Source organism: Sinohyriopsis cumingii, chromosome 4 (genome assembly GCF_028554795.1).
Source record: "Sinohyriopsis cumingii isolate HCF-2022 chromosome 4, ASM2855479v2, whole genome shotgun sequence".
NCBI lineage: Eukaryota > Metazoa > Mollusca > Bivalvia > Unionida > Unionidae > Sinohyriopsis > Sinohyriopsis cumingii.
Genome location: NC_142964.1, coordinates 138,483,863 through 138,507,300, shown reverse-complemented (window position 1 = coordinate 138,507,300; position 23,438 = coordinate 138,483,863). Strand labels below are relative to the sequence as shown.

General features: G+C 35.4%; 1 protein-coding gene across 2 annotated transcripts in view; it reads right to left on the bottom strand.

The window, feature by feature from the left end:
- The window catches only part of LOC149802175 (semaphorin-2A-like), a 147,785-nt gene that overhangs the window by 50,656 nt on the left and 73,691 nt on the right, over positions 1-23,438 (bottom strand). Inside the window, exons 7-9 of one of the 2 annotated variants that reach the window (XM_089956586.1) lie at positions 15,914-15,982; positions 2,991-3,081; positions 1,963-2,121 (exon numbers count right to left, since the gene is read on the bottom strand). In XM_089956586.1, coding sequence (XP_089812712.1) covers positions 1,963-2,121; positions 2,991-3,081; positions 15,914-15,982 — 319 coding nt within the window. The remainder of the gene's footprint in view (positions 1-1,962; positions 2,122-2,990; positions 3,082-15,913; positions 15,983-23,438) is intronic. The other variant, XM_089956587.1, reaches the window with a different exon arrangement.

The following is a 23,438-nucleotide window of genomic DNA, read 5'->3' as shown; positions in this document are numbered from 1 at the left end:
CATCAGCTGTATAAAACTGAAAGGTATTTGAGCTAGGATTCTTTCTGTCCAATTTAGTCAAATTCAGATTAAATGAGATTGAGATGAAGCCATTTAAAGGTTTATCTACCTTTAGCAATAACAGAGAGAAGACCGGGGCCATGAGTGGCCGAGTGGTCTAAAGTGCTCTCCGCTCACCTCTGTCTGTGTGGGTTCGAGTCAAAGATTCGGCCAACATTGGTATGCGTAAAAGCTTGCCAGTAACTTCTCGTGGGTTGGTGGTTCTTCCCATGGTTTTTCCAGGTTCTTCCTCCACCATTAATACTGGGCGCCATTCATAGCCTATCATGTGCTGAAAAATGGCATTAAACCCCACAACAAACAAACAAAAGAGAGAAGACCAGCATCACATCTACAAAATATAAAGCCCTTCAACCTAGAATGCTGTCATTTTTGGTCAAACTCTCTTCAATGACTTTTGAGAATATTTCATTTTTAGTTTGGTTTTCTTTTCCTTTAAGTAATGTCAGCCATAATAGATGGCAGATTTGCATCATTGGTACAAATCTGAAAGCCCTTCATGTAATTATGATTTCTTTTAAATTTGGTCTAATTCTACTGAGAAGATTTCTCAAATCTATGGCAACTATATCTGATCATATATCAGAATCATATGTTTAAAAATTTGAAAACCCTCATGTCAGGATGCTTTCTGTCAAATTCTGCAAAGCAGCCTGGTAAGATAGAAAGCAATCATATAAACATTTACAACTACATGGTGACTGGACTGGGACTGATCGGAGGGCCATTGAAAAGTTTGTTCTACTGGTGACTGAAATGCAATGCACTGAAATGAAAGGTAAATTCTCTTGTTTGTCAAAAAACTGAGGGTGAATATATGGGTGAACCTTCATATCATGAAAAGTGAGACACTTTCCATGGTTAAGGGGGTGTGTATGTAAATATCTTTTGTTTACACGGATACTATTAAATGTTTATGAAAGTACTATCAGTGTCTACATTATCCAGCAATCAACTTGTTCAAGTGAATTTTTTTAAAAATGGTATGGTTTTGCCATTTAAATGAAAAAACAAAATAAATTTAGATATGAAGAAAAGCTGCAGTTATTTCAGTAATACATCTTCCTTGCTTAAAAGTCTTTGCAAATTAACTTTCATCACTGTGAAAATTCCACTGAAAAGAAAGGATGCTATGAACAGCCAAATTGTCCTTGAAGCTAACAGCGTCTAAAATTAGCTTACTAAATGCAACCCTAACAGAATTTTGACTATCTTAAAGATGACTGCTGGTTAAGACTACAGTATCAACCAAAATGTGTGTGCGTGCACGCACGCACGCACACACACAATTATGCCATTTAATCTAAATAATATAAAAACTGACCTTTCCCTTCATCTCCACATCAGGCTTACACTTGACAGCTATTAATGTATAAACCACTGAAAATAAGCATGCTGTACCTCACTCAGTTTGAAATTCTTTCAGATTCTGTGTCTTTCTTTTATACACTGCATATCTTTGTTTCATGTACATGTTTTTATATATCCTTGTTTCAAAAAATGTAGGGTTAACCCCTGCCAAGTCATACTAAAGACTTTAAAAATTGGTACTAACAGGCGTTAGCATTAAGAGGTTAGTGTTAGGACTGTTCGGTGTGGTGTCAGGACAATGTGTAGTTCTTGCATCACTGGCAACCATGTGCATGTACAGGTCTGTTTACATGGTTACTGATTTTCTCAACATTTACAGACAGTACACTATACTAAACCATGTACATGTTTAAATGTTGCATCCTCAGTGCCAGTAAAACATCTGAGAATTTAACTTTGTTAACAAAAGTTCCAAAGAAAGTGGAGTGAATGGAGTTATCATGATATGGCCCCACTTAAGTGGGTAAAACATTAACAAGCAGTGACTTTTCAAGTATGTGTATGCTTAAGTCATATTTGTGTCCAACTTACACTTCAACCAATTTTCGTTGTCCTTCTCTGAAATGACTGTTGGAACAACAACTGTGCTGTAATTCATCAGTTGTGGGCGGTAAATCACTGGGAATGTTTTCACGAAGTTTGTGTATGTCCCAGTATAGTGACTTGGAATGTTGCTTGGATTGTCATTTGCTGAAATGGTGTAGTATCATTAAACGTGAGTAAGTTCATTTTGTTTAACAGTCAAATACATGAAAGCAGGTCTCCAAACATTTTCTGTTGCCATGGCAAATGATTTTTTACACATGCAAGGAATATCCTGATGTAGATTACCTGTTAGAAAAGATGAAATCTGATGCTAGCTATTAGACATCTTTCAATCAAGTAGAATATCAATTTGAATGGGCAAGAAAATATCTGAAACATGGATTACCCATGGACAAGTAAAAATTTCAATAAGAAATTTAAAGGCCTTATTGAACATCTCATATGCTTTTCTCTAAATAACTGATATATGCAATCACATATGTTTATTACAAGAGATTACAGATTTCAGAGCATAGAATGCAGAAACAATTTAGGTGTTTTACAAAATATACAAAGTTTAATTAATTTTAATAAGAGAGATTCTGCTTCTAAATAAAAAAGGCAAGAAATCACACGTATGAGTTACTTTCATTCAGCCAGTCACTTCTAAAAAGTTTGCTTAATATGTTCCCAAACAATGAAATATATGCATCACGATCCAATATACAACTGCTGTTGTGCCAGCCTGTTTACTACTTGCAACTGGATTGATATACATACTGATATATATAGATTAGCTGTTGATTAATACAGCTAGATTGATATACATACGGATATATATAGATTAGCTGTTTATTAATACAGCTAGATTGATATACATACGGATATATATAGATCAGCTGTTTATTAATACAGCCTGATTGATATACATACGGATATATATGGATTAGCTACTTATTAATGAGTTGGAAGAATATACGTACCTATATATGTAGATTATGTGCTATTTAATACAGATGGATTGATATACATACTGACATATATTGATGATGCATTGTCAAAGGGATCAAATGGACACAGTCCCACTCCACTGGATGGGGTACTACTCTCATTAATATTGGCTGCCTGTAATGGTCAAAACAAACATATCAGGTACAAGACTACTGGCACTCATATTGTGTCTTTTGCACAAATGTTCACACAACAACTACCTTACATTGACAACTAAAGTACTACTACACAATATGGCATCCCAGTAAAAGAAAAATCCTTTATAAGGCAGGTATTATCTCACCAATGAATTATTTAACAGGAATACCAAAACATCATTATAACTGGAACTCATCTTTAAGCTGGTCCACTTTTATTGCTGCCATGAGCAGCATTATAGCGAGGGAGGGCTGTGGCAAATTTTCATGATTTTTTTCACCCACCAAACTGTTTTGTATGTGTCTGCACTTGAGTAGTTTATAATATATTTCAGATTCCAATCCAAACCAGACATGATTGTTGTAGGCATGGAAATCTGTAAATATGTGGTTTCTAGCAAGAACTAGATTCTAACAACATAAGTATGTTCATTTTCAAATAAATATTACTCTGACCGTAAATATGACCATCTTAAAAATGAATATTTCCTACTTTAAATATAAATATCCTTAAAAAAACTAATTTGTTACTCTTGGTATCATTTTGATAACTGGTAAGGGTACACAAATTGTTCTGATGACTACCATTTTATCTCAGATAATGCATTTGTACATACATGTATTTATTCTATGATAACCGATGACTGATAAGGCCAAGTACTTTCTAAAGATATCTCTGTCCAGTAATAACCTCTCACCAGTTTTTAAAATCTATCATTAGGTGGACCCCTTAGACTTCTACTAGCAGAACAATACTGTACAATGCATCAGAAATAGCACCTCATAAGAGAAATACTGTTATTCTTTATATATATACATACATTGTATCAGAAACAGTCTCCCATGAGAAATGCCATATTATCTACACTGTATCAGGAACTACTTCTCATGTGAGCAAGAAACCTGTACAATGCATCAGGAACAACTTATCATGGGAGATATAATGTATCTGAAGTGTTTCAGAAACATGATCCATTACAATTCATGAAAAAAACAAAAATTGGGTATGCCCACTAATCAACAAATCAATGTGAAAAAGAAAAACTGTACACATATTTCCTGTATTACACAGTTGTTTGTCTGTGTCCATAGCAGAAAAGGAAGAAAATTTCAATTCTCCTGAAATGATTGAGGAATGAGTCACTGCAACTGGTCTCAGTTAGTCAAACCTTTATTATTAAATAAGAGCACAATTAGTCATCCACATGATTAAGAGAACATAATAAGACAGAGTCTGTTTAAAGATGTTGACAAGTTGATACATGTTTCACTTTGCCAAAAAGAAAAGAAATTTATCAAATGAAATATTCATATCTGCAGCATAAATGGGACTGGGTATGTCAACTTTCTGTAAGAACTTCTGCAGACAGGATGATGCTGACTGTATCAAGAAAGAACAATCTGGAAAGGAGTGCTACTCAGGAGCTGAGTACAATTACACGCTAATATGTTAGCTAGGTGGAATTATGTCCAAGAAATGTTACAAGTGGACAAGAAGGCTACATGGAATTATGTCCAAGAAATGTTACAAGTGGACAAGAAGGCTACATGGAATTATGTCCAAGAAATGTTACAAGTGGACAAGAAGGCTACATGGAATTATGTCCAAGAAATGTTACAAATGGACAAGAAGGCTACATGGAATTATGTCCAAGAAATGTTACAATTGGACAAGAAGGCTGCATGGAATTATGTCCAAGAAATGTTACAAGTGGACAAGGAGGCTACATGGAATATCCAGGAGTATTTACAAGATGCTAAGAAGGTGACATGGAATTATGTCCATGGAATATTTAGAAGCGGTCAAGAAGTCTACACAAATTGTGTCCAAAAGCATTTACAAGTGGCTAAGAACACTACATGAATATATATGTGGTACAATTATGACAATAACTTTTTAAAACATAATTAATAGCACTTCAATACAAAACAGAGGAAAAGGTATACAGATGAAAAATTTTGCATATTTTCTAGACAGTTAATTTGCACCAACTGTACTGAGGTGGCACTATACTGGCAAACCTCACTATTTTTTTTTTTATCATGTCCAGAAACAGATTCTTAAAAGAGGAATACTGCATCTGCACAATGTATCAGGAGCCACATCTCATGGAAGAACTGAAAACTTCATATAGATCAAAGATAGGAAAATGCCACTTGAGGAATGCAACTTGAGGGTCAGAATTTGGTGTCACTGCCAAATGTCTGATGCAATATTTCGATCCTGTAGGTGGAATTTACCTATTCTACACTGAAACATAAAGAAGGATTCTTATCATCATTTCCTTAAATGAAAAATGCAAGTAAAATAGGCATATTGTTAATGTATATGGAATTTTCAGACAGCAAAATACTGGCTGTAATTTTCCACATCCTAAGATACAGTATAACAAGTTCTATTTACACTATTTACACTTAATAATTCAGTGTAAACTTTTAATGATGCCTTAACATGTAGTGTCACATGAAAAACATGATTTTGGACAATCAAAACCTCCCCAACATGGTCATATTTTCAAAAACACGATTTTCAAGAATCTTAGTCCCAACGTTTCTTCAGCCAAAAACAATCCCCTGTATTTCTTTACTACAGTAATGAATGCATGTAACCTGCAGAATATCTTCAAAATATGTATGAACAGTCCTGCTGAGGTAAACCCATCCTGTGGGCATGCAGATGATACAAAGCAATTAAAAGTTACGGCAGCAGTCAGATGTAAACAACCACCTTTCTGTGATTACTTATGGGCTGATATGCTAGGGTGATGTCTATCAAATTCTGCTGTGGGAGAGTCAATTTAGCTGATGTATATAGGTAAAGTTCACAAAGAAGAACAACCCAATTCATCTAAAGTAAAGTATATCAAAAAGATATGCTGAAGAACAAGTATTATTACACATCACTGCACTGAATGAGAATGCCAACTTTAATGAAGTTTGTGATCAGTGGCAACATTTTTTTTGAAGTTGGATTCTTATTCCATATATAAAATGCAAAACATGATTATTTCAGCTTTCATAACAGTGTTAAAGTGAGATTCATTTATGAAGAGTGCGATTCTTGAAGCAATATGCTATCAGCAAAGTCCCGCAAAAGTATAATTTTTAAAAAAGAATCTCCTGGTTGATGGAGTTTTACTTTGTCAAGGACAGTGATGATGGTGGGGGAAGGATTTAATTCTCTGACATCCTGCAGACACCATATCTAGATTAAGTATTAGACATCCATCAAAATCAGAGCACCACCTGCATATAGCAATTTATTCGACACAATGAAGTGAAATTCTATTTATTATTATTTGTTACAGTTGGCTCCAGATCGCTTATGTGAATAGCAAAAGTATGGTCCGGTTTTTCATTGTAAATATACATGAATTAAGCTTAAATGCATAGCAAAAGGATGGTCCCGTTTTTCATTGTAAATATATATGAATTAAGCTCAAATGCATAGCAAAAGGATGGTCCCATTTTTCATTGTAAATATACATGAATTAAGCTTAAATGCATAGCAAAAGGATGGTCCCATTTTTCATTGTAAATATACATGAATTAAGCTTAAATGCATAGCAAAAGGATGGTCCCATTTTTCACTGTAAATATAAATGAATTAAGCTTAAATGTATAGCAAAAGTATGGTCCCATTTTTCATTGTAAATATACATGAATTAAGCTTAAATGCATAGCAAAAGTATGGTCCCATTTTTTATTGTAAATATACATGAATTAAGCTTAAACGCATAGCAAAAGTATGGTTCCGTTTTTCACTGTAAATATACATGAATTAAGCTTAAATGCATAGCAAAAGTATGGTCCTGTTTTTCATTGTAAATATACATGAATTAATCTTAAATGCATAGTAAAAGTATGGTCCCGTTTTTCATTGTAAATATACATGAATTAAGCTTAAATGCATAGCAAAAGTATGGTTCCGTTTTTCACTGTAAATATACATGAATTAAGCTTAAATGCATAGCAAAAGTATGGTCCTGTTTTTCATTGTAAATATACATGAATTAAGCTTAAATGCATAGTAAAAGTATGGTCCCGTTTTTCATTGTAAATATACATGAATTAAGCTTAAATGCATAGCAAAAGTATGGTTCCGTTTTTCACTGTAAATATACATGAATTAAGCTTAAATGCATAGCAAAAGTATCGTCCCGTTTTTCATTGTAAATATACATGAATTAAGCTTAAATGCATACTCCATTTATAAGCATAACTTGGGTCCAGTCCCAATGCTATGAATATAAGCGGAGTTGACTGCATCGTAATCCTGTTAAATACTAATCTCTGAGCAAATCCTGGTCCGAGCCAAGTCATTCATGACGACCATAATGATGACATTGTAAGAACTGTATGTGATGCTGCCTGTCCATAAGATATGCTTGCTTCTACCCAAAAAAAATGAATATTTGGGACTGACCATTTCATTGGTGGAAGGAGAGAACAATATTTTTTATGTTTAATAGGGTCATTACAGATAATACAGCAGTAATAGATGGCTCTTTCAAGTTCAGATGTTAATGCTTTATCAATGCAAATCAACTGTGCAAACATGAGTGTGTGCTTATTGCTGTCTTCCAATCACTCTTTTTCATGGTTAAAATCATCCTGAAAAGCATGGGTCAATTAATAGTATTTTAAAATGATTAAGATAATTAATAATAATAAAGAGAACTAATTTGAATGTTCAATTCAGCATGTTGAATATGCTGTATACAGGCGGTGTTCCTGTTTTGACAGATATGGTATACTAATGTCAATATAATATTTACAGTAAGTGCAAAGAAGAATAAATTCTCCACCTTGCTGCTGTGCTTGACAAAGTAAACCTGGATTTTAGATTTGCTGGAATTTGCTTGCTCTGCTGATAACATATTGCTTCCTGAATCACACTATTTATAAATGAATCACACATGAACATTATTCTGACAAATGAATAATCATGTTACAATAGGGAGTAAAAATCCAACTTCAAAGAAACATTGCTGCTGATTACAAGTTTGGTGCAAGATTCTCATTCAATGTTCATCAGCATATACCTGATGTACTTAACTTGGATTTTTCTACTTTGTGTACTTCACCTATGCAAATTAGAGAAATGGACTCTCCTATTGTACAATTTGACAGGACTTGTCAGCCTTGCTATTCTTAGCCAAGTAAGTAATTCTGAGGATAGTTGAGCCTTGAGCAGGACCATTTGCTGTTAGTAGACATTACAGACATATACTGGTATCACAGTGCTCAAGAAAAAATGTTGTAAAAACTTTGGGGCTAAGACTTCCGAACACTACATTTTTTGAAACATGACCTTTGGGGATTTGGGAGTCCAAAGTTGTATTTTCATTGTGACATGGCATGTTATGGCATGAATGACCCACAGATCACAGATCATCTGCACTTTTCAAGAGTTATGGTCCAACTGCATGACTTTTCTTATATTAATATACTTAAAGGTCAGAGATCGATTACAAGCCAAAACTTCCAACCTTTGTTGGACAAAAGACACACAGGGAGTACAAGCCAAAACTTCCAACCTTCGTTGGACAAAAGACACATAGGGAGTAGAAGGCCAGAGACGAGTCTTTTCCCATTCTCTCCACAGCACCTTTCTGCAGATGGGTGTGCACCTCTTTCCTTAACTGAACCAATCTTTCTGTTTGGTCAATGAGGATGGAGAGTCGGTGAAAGTGGAGGATGTTCCCACAAATGAGGCCAATAGTCTTCCTTTAAGGTAGAAAGAACTCATATCTGTGATGGCCAACAAGACCTCTAAAATGAGGGTTAGTGTAGTGTTCATTGGAATGTTGGGAAGAAGAATGCATGACAGAGGTCTGAAGTCCATGTGGCCTAACACATTTCCTTATCAAACATCCAGATTTCTTCCTCCTCCAAAGTCTGCAGAGCCAACAAGTGGGGAAGGGCAGGGGATCTGAACAGAGGGGGATGGACCAATGCAACTCATTTCTCTTCATCCTGTGGTAACTATAAAGAGAATGCAAGACTTCCTGTCCCAATGTCTTTCTGTTGGGCTCCTTCTTTGGGAAGGGAGTCCTGGGAACAGGAAGAGATGGAACTGGCATTTTTTTACGGGACTTAGTAGTCATCTAGAGGGAGAGGACCAGACCAGCTCTTCATTTAGCTCCACGTGAGTAGACAAAGCAAACTCATGTCCCATAAAATCTAATCTGCTATGAGGCCAAGACAAGGAAGGGAGATTCCTACTACACGTCATCCGGCTGGGACTGAAAGGAAAGATAGAAAAAAGAGGATTTCAATCTGATCCTTTTCCATAGTCAAATAAAGGTCAACTATTATTCACCACTGAGAGTTATTGGTGGCATAAAGATTAAGGGGGTATCTAACCTAACCCCTGTTCTTAGACTAATGACGTACCTCCATTGACCAGTGACTGGTGCTGGAAGAGCAGTAACCAATGCCCAGTCAAAGATGATCTGATGGATGAGCTACCATCAGACAATCAAGAATGATACCACTGCTTTTGCTTCTCAGGGAGGTGTCATCTGCTCTCTGGCACCTTTGTTGGAATGCCTGATAGAGTGCTGCCAATCCCATATGATCATGGAACTGACTTGGAAGGTCTCATACTCTGCTGGATTGAGTGGTTACAAACCAAGTATCACAGGACTTTCAAAGAAACTATTCCACTGGGGCATTACTTTTCTCTATGGAAGAGGATAATCCCATACATTCCTGGAGACAAAATTCCCATATACCTCTAAGATTAAGTACATGGGGATAAAAATGCATTTCTTCCTGTCTTTATTGGTGTGCAGACTCTCTTCTAGGTCCTAAACGCTGTTAGGACATAAAAAACAAACTGGACAACAATTTGTATATATTCACTTTGTGCAAGACGACAATGAAGTGGAGTATCCCATGGGGTCTTCTTGTACCAACATTATGTGACATTCAATGTACTGCCAATAAAAGCACACTCAGAAAGGAAAAATATTACTCAAATATTTGATTTCAAATGTACAACCAAAGCAGTGCTATAAAATTATTTAATGCAACAACTATAATCATACTTCCTAAGCAAGTACTTATTCAAAAATATACTGACAAAGCGGTGAAATAAAGTTATTCTTTCTGCCATAATTATAATGATACTGCCGATTTGAAGCAAATATTTCTTATTATTTAATCACCACAACTGATGAACAAAAGTGAATTAAGATTTTGGAACTACATATATGTACCAATACTTACCCAAGTGAATAATATAACAGAATATTGCCAAAGCAAGTATTAAAATAAATTTCCAGAACACAAACACAGGAGCACCTAATGCCAGATAAGGGAAAGAGGATGAACTGAGAAGGACCGGTTCTGGGTTCTTTATTCAAGATGTCCAAACTGTTCATCTAATGGGAGGTTGGAATTATGAGCTTGGAGAATGAAGCTAATGTTCCAGAAAGTGTAGACATGGCAGTAGTGACAGGCGATGCATTCAGAGCTCAAGAAATTTTGTTCAAAGCACTTGTCTCTGTCGTCACTTTACTCACTACTCAACACAGTGCACTTATGTACTACACTGTAATTTCCACCCTTACTAAATAAATCAATTGGCACCAGATGCACGCTTGATACTACAGTGGGTCCAGACCATGAAAATGTTATGTTTGGGGTAAAATGAGTTTAAAATCCTTCTAATATGTAGTCCAATAGATGAATTAAACAATAAAAGACAATATTTGCAGTTTCACATCTTGACCTCATTTTCTCAACTCAATAACCCTTGGCACCATGTTTGATCTGAAGCGTCAAGGTCATTTAAGGTACACCAAAATTAGTATTACAGAAAAGTAGACAGATGTAGCTCTTCAAGGATACCAAACAATCTGGACTTTCTACTCGCATTACAAAATACTGAGGGAAAAACATGTTTTGAGACCCAACTTGTTTTACACCAAAATGTGTCTGCCGATGAAATTTGAGTTTGTGTCCAGATTTTAGAATTTTTGGCCTCATTTCTACAGCAGACCAGTCTGAATTGCACACAAACAGGCAAACCTTTGCAAAAAGTAAGAAAAGCTGGGGATTTCAAGTAAAAAGTGGCCAGGTCACAAAAATGATGGATCCATTGAGCAAAAAGAAAAAAAGCCTCCAACTTATACTTTTCCGCAACTGCACAAGCAAAATAGCCAATGAAAAATGATGTTTCTAACACAATTAGGCATCAGGCCAAATGGAAATTCCTTGGACGCAGAGTTTGGGGGATGTATTCTGAAGCAGCCCCCAAAATGTGTTTCCTACTTGTATTCAGGCAAAAATGACAAAAATCTACAGGGCTTTCATGTTTACAGTGACATTTTTGTAATCTATGTGCCATTTCAATGTCAAAACAGTTTGGTTTCAAATGAACTACAATGCATCTTTATGAGTTATACGTGTGGAAAGTGGAAAGTTAATAGCATAGCTGTCAACCCCTTGAGATGAAAACCTGTAAGCCAGACCAATAAAAACCTTACAAAGGCAAAAAAAACCTTACACCAAAAAATGTATTCATACATTATACAAGATCAACAGTTTTAAAACAACAAATACAATACACAAAGCATTATGACACATATTTACATAATTATTTCCATTTCTGAAACTCTATTTCATTCTTTTTACTTATAACACTATCATCTTCCTGCTTTGGCTAAGCAAAGAAGCTTTTGATGTATGCTCCCTTCTTCATTTCAACATTTCTTTCATGTAGTTTTGTCCTAAAGTGTTCATCCAGATCATATATGCTTGACACCACAACTTTAATGTCTTTAATGCATATTTTACAAAAAGCATGTGAAGATCCTAACTTGGATACAGCTACAATGCCAGGGAAGACTTTAATCCAATCAGCCTGAAACTTGCCACAACCTTGGTCAGCGTCTTCAAGCTTGCGTTTCTTTGAGTTAGGCTCAGCCATTTGAAGGATGGAATATTTCAACTAGATGAGAGAAATATAAAAAAATAATGTAAAAATTTAGATTTGACATGTGATAGAGGAAGATCTCCCGATTACAACTATGTTACGAATTAATATTTTTCCCCATAAACCCCAAGATATTACGCCAGGAGCCATCCAAAAATTGAAATCTAGAAATAAAAAAATTGACAAAGTAGCAGTCCAGAAGTTCATACCTCATAAGCTGTTGACTGTTTCTATTAAAATTGCATTAGTGTTTGACAAGTTATGAATTTGCTATATGATGTGCTGATTTTGGTCACAAACTTGATATAAATTGGCAGTGTTACATATTTTCGAGTCACTCAGTATCTGTACTACATTCATCATTATGGCAATGTATCTTCCCGTTTGCATTACCTATCTGACAAACTTAACTCAAAACTATAACAGCACAATAAAATGCCGGTGCTAAAATCAGTAGAGTATTTATTTTTAACTAGTATATTGTTAAAAATTTTAATAAATCGACTTTATCTCCACACAGAAAAGTTGAATGAATTAAGATAACACCAACATGATTGCCAAACTAAGTAAAGTATGAAAATTGATGCAACTTCATACATTTGATAGTAATAAGTATAAATAATAAAACAATAATGCATAAAATAAGAAAACATACTTACTACGTAGGTAGTTAGTCAATATTTGAAATCCGAGTGAGCATCTAGTTTCCGAGCGATAAACGACAAGATCTTCACACACAGGATTTGAATCATGAATGAAATTCGTTTCATTATCAAAGGAAAAGCATGGTTTTGAGTATGATCTGAGTGGTTGTTTCGGGCCACCATAGTCTCAATGAATCACAATCCTAGCATTTAAAAATTCACACAAGCTAAATCTATAATGTGGTTTACATTTACTTTAAGTTAGGCTTGGAAATGGGTTGGCTTGTTGGTGACTGCCTGTCACAGTTAGACGAGCATTGGAGATCAAATGTGTAACATGGGCTGCAAATGAGCAGCCAACTTGGCTTACGTATTTACGCATGTCTGCTACAGAGGTAAATATCTAAAAAATCTAGATGGTTATGGGGTAGTGAAAAGTATGCTAATTGCTTACAGTACTAGTGAACTTTATTCATACATAAGGCACATACTGATTCTTTTTGCTGCCTTGTCACAGGAAAATATTCAAAATAGCTCTTTCCTGTCAAAAATGAATGTTAAAAAGAGGGTGGGTGGTAGTGTTGGTTCAGTAAAAGAGACACCAGTTGCATAAGGAATTAACCTTAATACCTCAGTCAGAATCTTACAAGCATCCGTTTAACAAAAATCATTAGTTAGTTTTATTTGTATCTTTAATTAAATATTATTATCATTTCTCTGCAATAGGTCATCATCGGATGAAAATATGCCAAACAAACTGTCCAGTAAGACCTTACACTGTAACAGGAACAGCTTCCCATAGAAGAAATACTGATTCTATACACTGTATCAGGAACAGCTTCCCATGGAAGAAACTGATTCCTTACACAGTCACAGGAACAGCTACCTAGGAAATAAATACTGATTCTATACACTGTATCAGGAACAGCTTCACATGAAAGAAATACTGATTCTATACACTGTATCAGGAACAGCTTCCCATGGAAGAAATAATGATTCCTTACACAGTCACAGGAACAGCTACCCAGGAAATAAATACTGATTCTATACACTCTATCAGGAACAGCTTCACATGAAAGAAATACTGACTCTATACATTGTATCAGGAACAGCTTCCCATGGAAGAAATAATGATTCCTTACACAGTCACAGGAACAGCTACCCAGGAAATAAATACTGATTCTATACACTCTATCAGGAACAGCTTCACATGAAAGAAATACTGACTCTATACATTGTATCAGGAACAGCTTCCCATGGAAGAAACTGATTCCTTACACAGTCACAGGAACAGCTTCACAGGAAAGAAATACTGATTCTATACACTGTATCACAAATCTATATTTCCATGGGAGAAATAGTGATTTCTTACACTGAATCTAGAACAGCTTCCCACAGTGTATTGATTCTATACACTGCATTATGAGCAGCCTCCCATCAAAGAAATACTGATTCTTTACACTGCAACAGGAAAAACTTATAACATGATAAATACTATATCTGTACACTCTATCAGTAACAGACTGATGTCATAAATTAGTGAAATATTAAGATACATGGACCAAAGTTTATTAAATCCTGTGCAAAATTCCCACAGAAGGATGCTTATTACAATAAAATGACCAAACTACCAGCTCCAATAATCAGTATTTTTCTCTTTAATATATGCAGGTTTATTTTTAGGGTGTGGAATTGAATATTCCAATTGTTTTATAAAAACAAATTGCACTATTGTACCAAAAATTGTGTATTCTATTTTTATATATCTCAAGTTCTACATTTATCTTTTAATATTCTTCCTATTAATAGCAAGGACTCCCTTTTTTCAAAGGCTGGAATGGGGGAGGCGGGGAACATACCCATAAACCAATTCCTCATTATAGAACAGACCCTGCTATATGCACGCAATGGATAAATAATTACAATGTTACAATGTCACCATTTTTCATTCCATCTTTTTACTTTATTTCCAGGTATATATATATATATATATATATCAGCATTTCTTTAAATATCACGAGAAATTTTTTAACAAATACTATTGCTGATAATTACTTTTGCATTCCAGAAAAGATATATATTGTTATGGGAGTAAAATCTATATAAAATTATCATAAAAGAGGCACTCACCAGTTATTATGTACTTTTGAGAGAGTGACATATGTAAGGTGAAGATGTTTGCATTTAAAAAACATGCACAGAGGAGAGAATGATGGCATACCTCTATACCACTTTAATGTAATGTGGCCGACATTTCTTTGGATACTGTCCTTATGGAAATTGTACATGATCTATGCACACTGGTAACTAAAATGACTGCTCCCTTATGCTAAAAAAATCAGCCTGAATTAGTCTAAAGAACTCTATTTTTAGCACCAATTAAAATTGGGAAAATTAATTTTGCCCAAATAGACAATAACAGCTTTTGAAAGTGCAATGGATGAATTACTACATATATAAAATGTAAAAAAGAGTAATCAGCTCTTTCGTTTACAATTTACCTCTGAAGTCCAGAAGTGAAAATGACCAAGCGAAGCTAGCAATTTTTGAAAGATGCACATCTGGTGTAAGGCCAACCCATATTACACCCATCAATCATACACCAAAATAAAGGGAATTAAAGGTTCTTTGAATAATACCTAAGATATACAAGGTCTTTTTTAAATATCCAGTTTAACCAGTGAGAACACCCAGTGAAATTCTTTCTCTCTGAAATTCTAACTATGCAAAATACGAAACTGTAGAGAGCCACCAAAGAAATGGATGAGGCTAGTTATAATAAAGGGTTCAAGAGTAATGTCCCCTTACATGCATGGCAGGCAGTCGTCATGCTTGTTACCTGTGAAAAGGTTACAACATGTGAAATTAATAAAGTCAGAAAATTGTTTAGAACATACAGGTTTTTTATTACATCACTTTAGGTAGAAGAATATGGTTTTAGTAGAAAAGAAATAAAGTCTGGATGAATTATATCTTTATAGACAGAAAACATTCAAAGAATCAAGAAAGAAGAAATAGTAGCTTTTAGTTCCAAAGGATCAAGATGATGACAGATGTGCACTTTTTAATGATGCTTCCCCAGCTGAAATATTATAAATGCTTTGGAGATTCATCCATTCAAATGAAATAGTAGATAATAAGAACAAGTTGACAATGCATTATTGTAAATGTCATTCATACAGAGGCTTCATAAGATCATACATGTATCATCCTGTTACCCCTTTTGAGACGTTCTGTATGTTTAAACTTTCAGGTGTAGACCAACTGCTCCTAGATAAATCTCTGACCTGAGTAAGGAATGAGAATGAAATGTTTCTTAACCCCAAATTTAAAATGAAGCCAAGGTTAAGAGCCCTGGGTTTACAAAAATACCACTTCATGTCCAAATATATCAAGATGATTTATTATATTATTATTGTCATCAATTTTATTATTACTATTATTATAATCATTATTATTGTTAAACTGTGTAAAGAAGATTGAAAACAACACAAATTTAATAGGAAGATGTATATTTTCCAAAAACACCCAATAATAACTTATAAAAGAAACACAGTCATAGACAACATTTTACCTCACAAAAAAAACAAAACTATGTCTTCTTCAAGTGTAAAAGCAGCCCTTGTACCATGGAAAAATATGCAATGTGCCCAATTGTGCTGGAGGAAGAGACATGAGACTGATGAAACAAAATGACATAAGACATAAAGCTATTAACTGCCAGACTGGACAAGTAATACATGTATACTGAATTTGCTGTTCAGTATGAGTTGTGCAATTGAAATGTGCAATATTTGTTACAGAATTTACAGTGCAATATGTACTACAGAATTTACTTAGCGACATAAATGTTAAATAATTTACTGTCCTATATACATTGTTATCACATGTTGATGAAATAAGCAATATGATACACATGATACAAAATAATAAGCATGCACTTGTCCACTATTCATAAACAAAAGTTAGATTCAATTCCCAAAATTTTTACTATCCCCCGTTATAAATCCTTGTAGCCATCTGAATCTATAAAAGAAAGAAGAAAAAAAAGATCATGGATTTATCATCCTGAACCCTAGCCGAGTCATACCAAAGACACATAAATGGTGCAACTAGCTGCCTTGCTAGGCGCTCAGCGTTAAGAGGTTTGTGTAAGGAATCGTTGGCCTAGTGTTGGGATAATGTGACTGGGTGGGACATGATGCTAAATGACTGCAGCAGGATGCTCCAGTGCTAAACTTCACTATAAACCACCACATTGCAAACGTCATAGAAATATGACTCAAGTTGTTACAGCTATGTTAAAAATCCCCTAAATGCATATCACAAAGGAAAAGGAAACATTTGGGATTTTAAAAAAATTGTGCTTCACACAAAATTTGACTAACTATTAACTATTCTAGTCTGTGCCAAAATTCACATCAGCAACACCACTGTTCATACTGTAATAACTAGACTTAATGACATCATATCAACAAATTCAAACCATTAATAAACATCTTATTGAGGAGTCAAACGACTATGAAAACTTAGGCAAAAAAACAAATTTTGTGTATTCATTACTATTATGATGGCTATTCTTATTATTATTATTATCATTATTGTATTTTTCCGATGATAAGCTCAAAAGTAAGGTCCATTCACCACTCCCACACCCCAACCTTGAGAAGGGTCTCACAAACAAAACCCACCCACCACTTCTGATTCAGGGGTGAAGCCAAATATGCAAACAATCATAACAGTTAGTAAATGAGCAAACCACATTTCCCACCCCCTCCTTTTTGTCCTTCCAGTGGCAAAAAAGAACATAATCATTCACTAAGTCCTTACAAATATGGTTGTACTTTATTCAGTGCCTCTATTGAAATGTTATTCATAAAAATTCATTTGGAACCCTGACTAGAAATTCTAAAGCGAATTAAATATTAATGGATCACATTGTCTTAGAACAGAACAGTAATGTGTCTGGTCAGGTTTTGGTTTCCTGATTGCCATTTGTCACATTGTCTAAGGAGAGAACAGTAATGTGTCAGATCTGGTGTTGCCTTGCTGATTTCCATTTATCATACTGTCATAGAACAGTAATGTGTCAGATCTGGTTTTGCTGTGCTGATTTCCATTTATCACACTGCCTTAGAACAGGACAGTAATGTGTCAGATCTGGTTTTGCTGTGCTGATTTCCATTTATCACATTGTCTTAGAAAAATAATGTGTCTGGTCTGGTTTTGCCTTGCATATTGCCAGCAAAGGTTTGTGATCATTCCCAATTCAAATGATATTAGCAACCTGTTTATGAAGTCTAGCAAACACATCATCAAAGCTTTGTTCAAAGGCACAATCACAAATTTCCTTTCCTCACATCTGGAATGTCAAATTGATGACAAAAATTGCCAGGTGTATTGACTTTGAGAATGTCATGCAAATATCCAAAATTGCCAAGTGTAATGACTTTGAAAATATCAACCCAATACCCAAAATTGCCAAGTGTAATGACTTTGAGAATGTCAAGCCGATACCCAAAACTACCAAGTGCAATGACTTTGAGAATATCAACCCAATACCCAAAACTGCCAAGTGTAATGACTTTGGGAATGTCATGCCGATACCCAAAACTGATAAGTGTAATGACTTTGAGAATATCGACCCAATACCCAAAATTGCCAAGTGTAATGACTTTGAGAATGTCAAGCTGATACCCAAAACTACCAAGTGCAATGACTTTGAGAATGTCAAGCCGATACCAAAAACTGCCAAGTGTAGTGAATTTGAGAATATCAACCCAATACCCAAAACTGCCAAGTGTAATGACTTTGAGAATGTCAAGCTGATACCCAAAACTGCCAAGTGTAATGACTGAGAATGTCAAGCCATTACCCAAAACTGCCAAGTGTAATGACTCTAAGAATGTCAACCCAATACCCAAAACTGCCAAGTGTAATGACTTTGAGAATGTCAAGCCGATACCAAAAACTGCCAAGTGCAATGACTTTGAGAATATCAACCCAATACCCAAAACTGCCAAGTGCAATGACTTTGAGAATGTCACGCCAATACCCAAAACTGCCAAGTGCAATGACTTTGAGAATGTCAAGCAGATACCCAAAACTGCCAAGTGTAATGACTTTGAGAATGTCAAGCCGATACCAAAAACTGTCAAGCGTAATGACTTCGAGAACACTGTTCATTTAGGTCTAATATACTCTACTATTCTAGTCAAGTTAACATTTCTGCAACAGAAGAAATGAACCAATCCCCTGTTTGTGTGAGAACCACTTCCCAAAAAAATGCATCAACAAATTAATAGTAAACTGTGTTGATTACTAATGGAGTTTATGATGATGCAGCATTCTGCTACACAGGTGAAACAGGAAATTCTTCCATACCAGGATAAAAACTTTAATGCACATTGTAAAATTAATTCAATGTTTACAGCCTATAATGTACAAGATGAATAATAATCAAAAGCTTTCACAATCTTAAAATTATTGATAATATCTTTCCTCGAAAAGAGATACCTATATCTCAACATTTACATGTGAGACAATAATAAGTTGTTGTTGTTGCTGTGGGGTTTAATGCCATTTTTCAGCACACGATAGGCTATACATGGCGGCCAGTATTAATGGTGGAGGAAAACCCCGGGAAAACCCTTGAAAGAACCATCAACCCATGAGAAGCTACTGGCAAACTTTCTTACATACCCACATTTGACAATAATAAGAACATCATGCAGACTCGAAGATGTAGACAAGTCCAATGCATAGTCCTGCATGTCATAAGATGACTAATAGCAAAAGAAGCCAAGATGGCCATGATTAGCATAGCCAGACTTATGACTGAAAGTGCATGGTTCCAAATACTACCAACAGGTTGGCCTGCAAAGGTAACCTTGGTGCATTGTAGCGCAAGACATTTTATTTGAGTTGTCTTGGTACTAAAAAAGGTGCATCCTAGAACAAGGCACTTTATTCTAGTTGTCTTGGTACTAAATATGGTGCATCCTAGTACAAGGCACTTTATTCTAGTTGTCTTGGTACTAAATATGGTGCATCCTAGTACAAGGCACTTTATTCCAGTTGTCTTGGTACTAAATATGGTGCTTCCTAGTACAAGACACTTTATTCCAGTTTTCTTGGTACTAAATATGGTGCTTCCTAGTACAAGACACTTGATTCCAGTTGTCTTGGTACTAAATATGGTGCTTCCTAGTACAAGACACTTTATTCCAGTTTTCTTGGTACTAAATATGGTGCTTCCTAGTACAAGGCACTTTATTCCAGTTGTCTTGGTACTAAATATGGTGCTTCCTAGTACAAGACACTTTATTCCAGTTGTCTTGGTACTAAATAAGGTGCATCCTAGTACAAGGCACTTTATTCCAGTTGTCTTGGTACTAAAAAAGGTGCATTCTAGTACAAGGCACTTTGTTCCAGTTATCTTGGTACTAAAAAAAGGTACATCCTAGTACAAGGCACTTTATTCTAGTTGTCTTGGTACTAAATAAGGTGCATCCTAGTAAAAGGCACTTTATTCCAGTTGTCTTGGTACTAAAAAAGGTGCATCCTAGAACAAGGCACTTTATTCTAGTTGTCTTGGTACTAAATATGGTACATCCTAGTACAAGGCACTTGATTCCAGTTGTCTTGGTACTAAATATGGTGCTTCCTAGTACAAGACACTTTATTCCAGTTGTCTTGGTACTAAAAAAGGTGCATCCTAGTACAAGGCACTTTGTTCCAGTTATCTTGGTACTAAAAAAGGTGCATCTCAGTACAAGACACTTTATTCCAGTTTTCTTGGTACTAAATATGGTGCTTCCTAGTACAAGGCACTTTATTCCAGTTGTCTTGGTACTAAATAAGGTGCATCCTAGTAAAAGGCACTTTATTCCAGTTGTCTTGGTTCTAAAAAAGGTGCATCCTAGAACAAGGCACTTTATTCTAGTTGTCTTGGTACTAAATATGGTGCATCCTAGTACAAGGCACTTGATTCCAGTTGTCTTGTTACTAAATATGGTGCTTCTTAGTATAAGACACTTTATTCCAGTTGTCTTGGTACTAAAAAAGGTGCATCCTAGTACAAGGCACTTTGTTCCAGTTATCTTGGTACTAAAAAAGGTGCATCTCAGTACAAGACACTTTATTCCAGTTGTCTTGGTACTAAAAAAGGTGCATCCTAGTACAAGGCACTTTGTTCCAGTTATCTTGGTACTAAAAAAGGTGCATCTCAGTACAAGACACTTTATTCCAGTTGTCTTGGTACTAAATAAGGTGCTTCCTAGTACAAGACACTTTATTTCAGTTGTCTTGGTACTAAAAAAGGTACATCCTAGTACAAGACACTTTATTCCAGTTTTCTTGGTACTAAAAAAGGTGCATCCTAGAACAAGGCACTTTATTCTAGTTGTCTTGGTACTAAATATGGTGCATCCTAGTACAAGGCACTTGATTCCAGTTGTCTTGGTACTAAATATGGTGCTTCCTAGTACAAGGCACTTTATTCCAGTTGTCTTGGTACTAAATAAGGTGCATCCTAGAACAAGGCACTTGATTCCAGTTGTCTTGGTACTAAATATGGTGCTTCCTAGTACAAGGCACTTTATTCTAGTTGTCTTGGTACTAAATATGGTGCATCCTAGTACAAGGCACTTGATTCCAGTTGTCTTGGTACTAAATATGGTGCTTCCTAGTACAAGACACTTTATTCCAGTTGTCTTGGTACTAAATAAGGTGCATTCTAGTACAAGGCACTTTATTCCGGTTGTCTTGGTACTAAAAAAGGTGCATTCTAGTACAAGGCACTTTGTTCCAGTTATCTTGGTACTAAAAAGAGGTACATTCTAGTACAAGGCACTTCATTCTAGTTGTCTTGGTACTAAATAAGGTGCACCCTAGTAAAAGGCACTTTATTCCAGTTGTCTTGGTACTAAAAAAGGTGCATCCTAGAACAAGGCACTTTATTCTAGTTTTCTTGGTACTAAATATGGTGCAACCTAGTACAAGGCACTTGATTCCAGTTGTCTTGGTACTAAATATGGTGCTTCCTAGTACAAGGCACTTGATTCCAGTTGTCTTGGTACTAAATAAGGTGCTTCCTAGTACAAGACACTTTATTCCAGTTGTCTTGGTACTAAATAAGGTGCATCCTAGTACAAGGCACTTTATTCTAGTTGTCTTGGTACTAAATAAGGTGCATCCTAGTAAAAGGCACTTTATTCCAGTTGTCTTGGTACTAAAAAAGGTGCATCCTAGAACAAGGCACTTTATTCTAGTTGTCTTGGTACTAAATATGGTGCATCCTAGTACAAGGCACTTGATTCCAGTTGTCTTGGTACTAAATATGGTGCTTCCTAGTACAAGGCACTTTATTCCAGTTGTCTTGGTACTAAATAAGGTGCTTCCTAGTACAAGACACTTTATTCCAGTTGTCTTGGTACTAAAAAAGGTGCATCCTAGTACAAGGCACTTTGTTCCAGTTATCTTGGTACTAAAAAAGGTGCATCTCAGTACAAGACACTTTATTCCAGTTGTCTTGGTACTAAATATGGTGCTTCCTAGTACAAGACACTTTATTCCAGTTGTCTTGGTACTAAAAAAGGTACATCCTAGTACAAGACACTTTATTCCAGTTTTCTTGGTACTAAAAAAGGTGCATCCTAGAACAAGGCACTTTATTCTAGTTGTCTTGGTACTAAATATGGTGCATCCTAGTACAAGGCACTTGATTCCAGTTGTCTTGGTACTAAATATGGTGCTTCCTAGTACAAGACACTTTATTCCAGTTGTCTTGGTACTAAATAAGGTGCATCCTAGTACAAGGCACTTTATTCCAGTTGTCTTGGTACTAAAAAAGGTGCATCCTTTTAAATCTGACACATTTTCCAACACTGAAAATTAATTTCGCTACAAAGAAAATGATTACATATTCCCAGCAAAAGTAAATTCACAAGGATGACAAAAGCTCTCCTGGACTACAACATGCTGAACAAAAAACCTGAAGTTAATAAAACTAATTTTTCTCCTTAGGACTAGCAATAGAAAGATTTTAATGTGGCCAATGCAGCTGCTATTTTGAAGGTCGGTTCCTCATCATAGATTTTAATGTGGTCAATGCAGCTGCTATTTTGAAGGTCAGTTCCTCATCATTTTCATTAGGGTTCCACTACAAATCTCAGGAAGTGTTTCAGTGAAAACCCACTGTTAATGTAACCATCCATAAAACTGGAGAACAGTCACAAGATTTTCAGTTTAACCAAAGTGGCAGTCAGATACTACAACTTCTCTACAACTACTAACTGACCAACTACATATTGCAAACAATGTGAAAACCCCAAATCTAACTGACCAACTACATATTGCAAGCAATCTGAAAACCCCAAATCTAACTGACCAACTACATATTGCAAGCAATGTGAAAACCCCAAATCTAACTGACCAACTATACTGAAGAGTATAGACAAGATTTTCAAAATGGCCACAATGATGGCCATGTGCTAAGTAAACAGCATTTTTATTTAGGTTCAACTACATACCGCAAAAAGTGTTTCCAGAGAAAATCTCATCTTAATACAACCATTTGTTTAACAGAAGTAGTGACAACAAGATTTTCAAGACAGTCACAATGGCAACCATGCTTCAGGTGAGGTCGGCATCCTTTCAATGAAGATAAAATTTATTCTGCAAGCAGTGTTTCAATAAAAACCCAATCCAATGGATTTGCAAGTACAAGATTTTCAAGCTGCC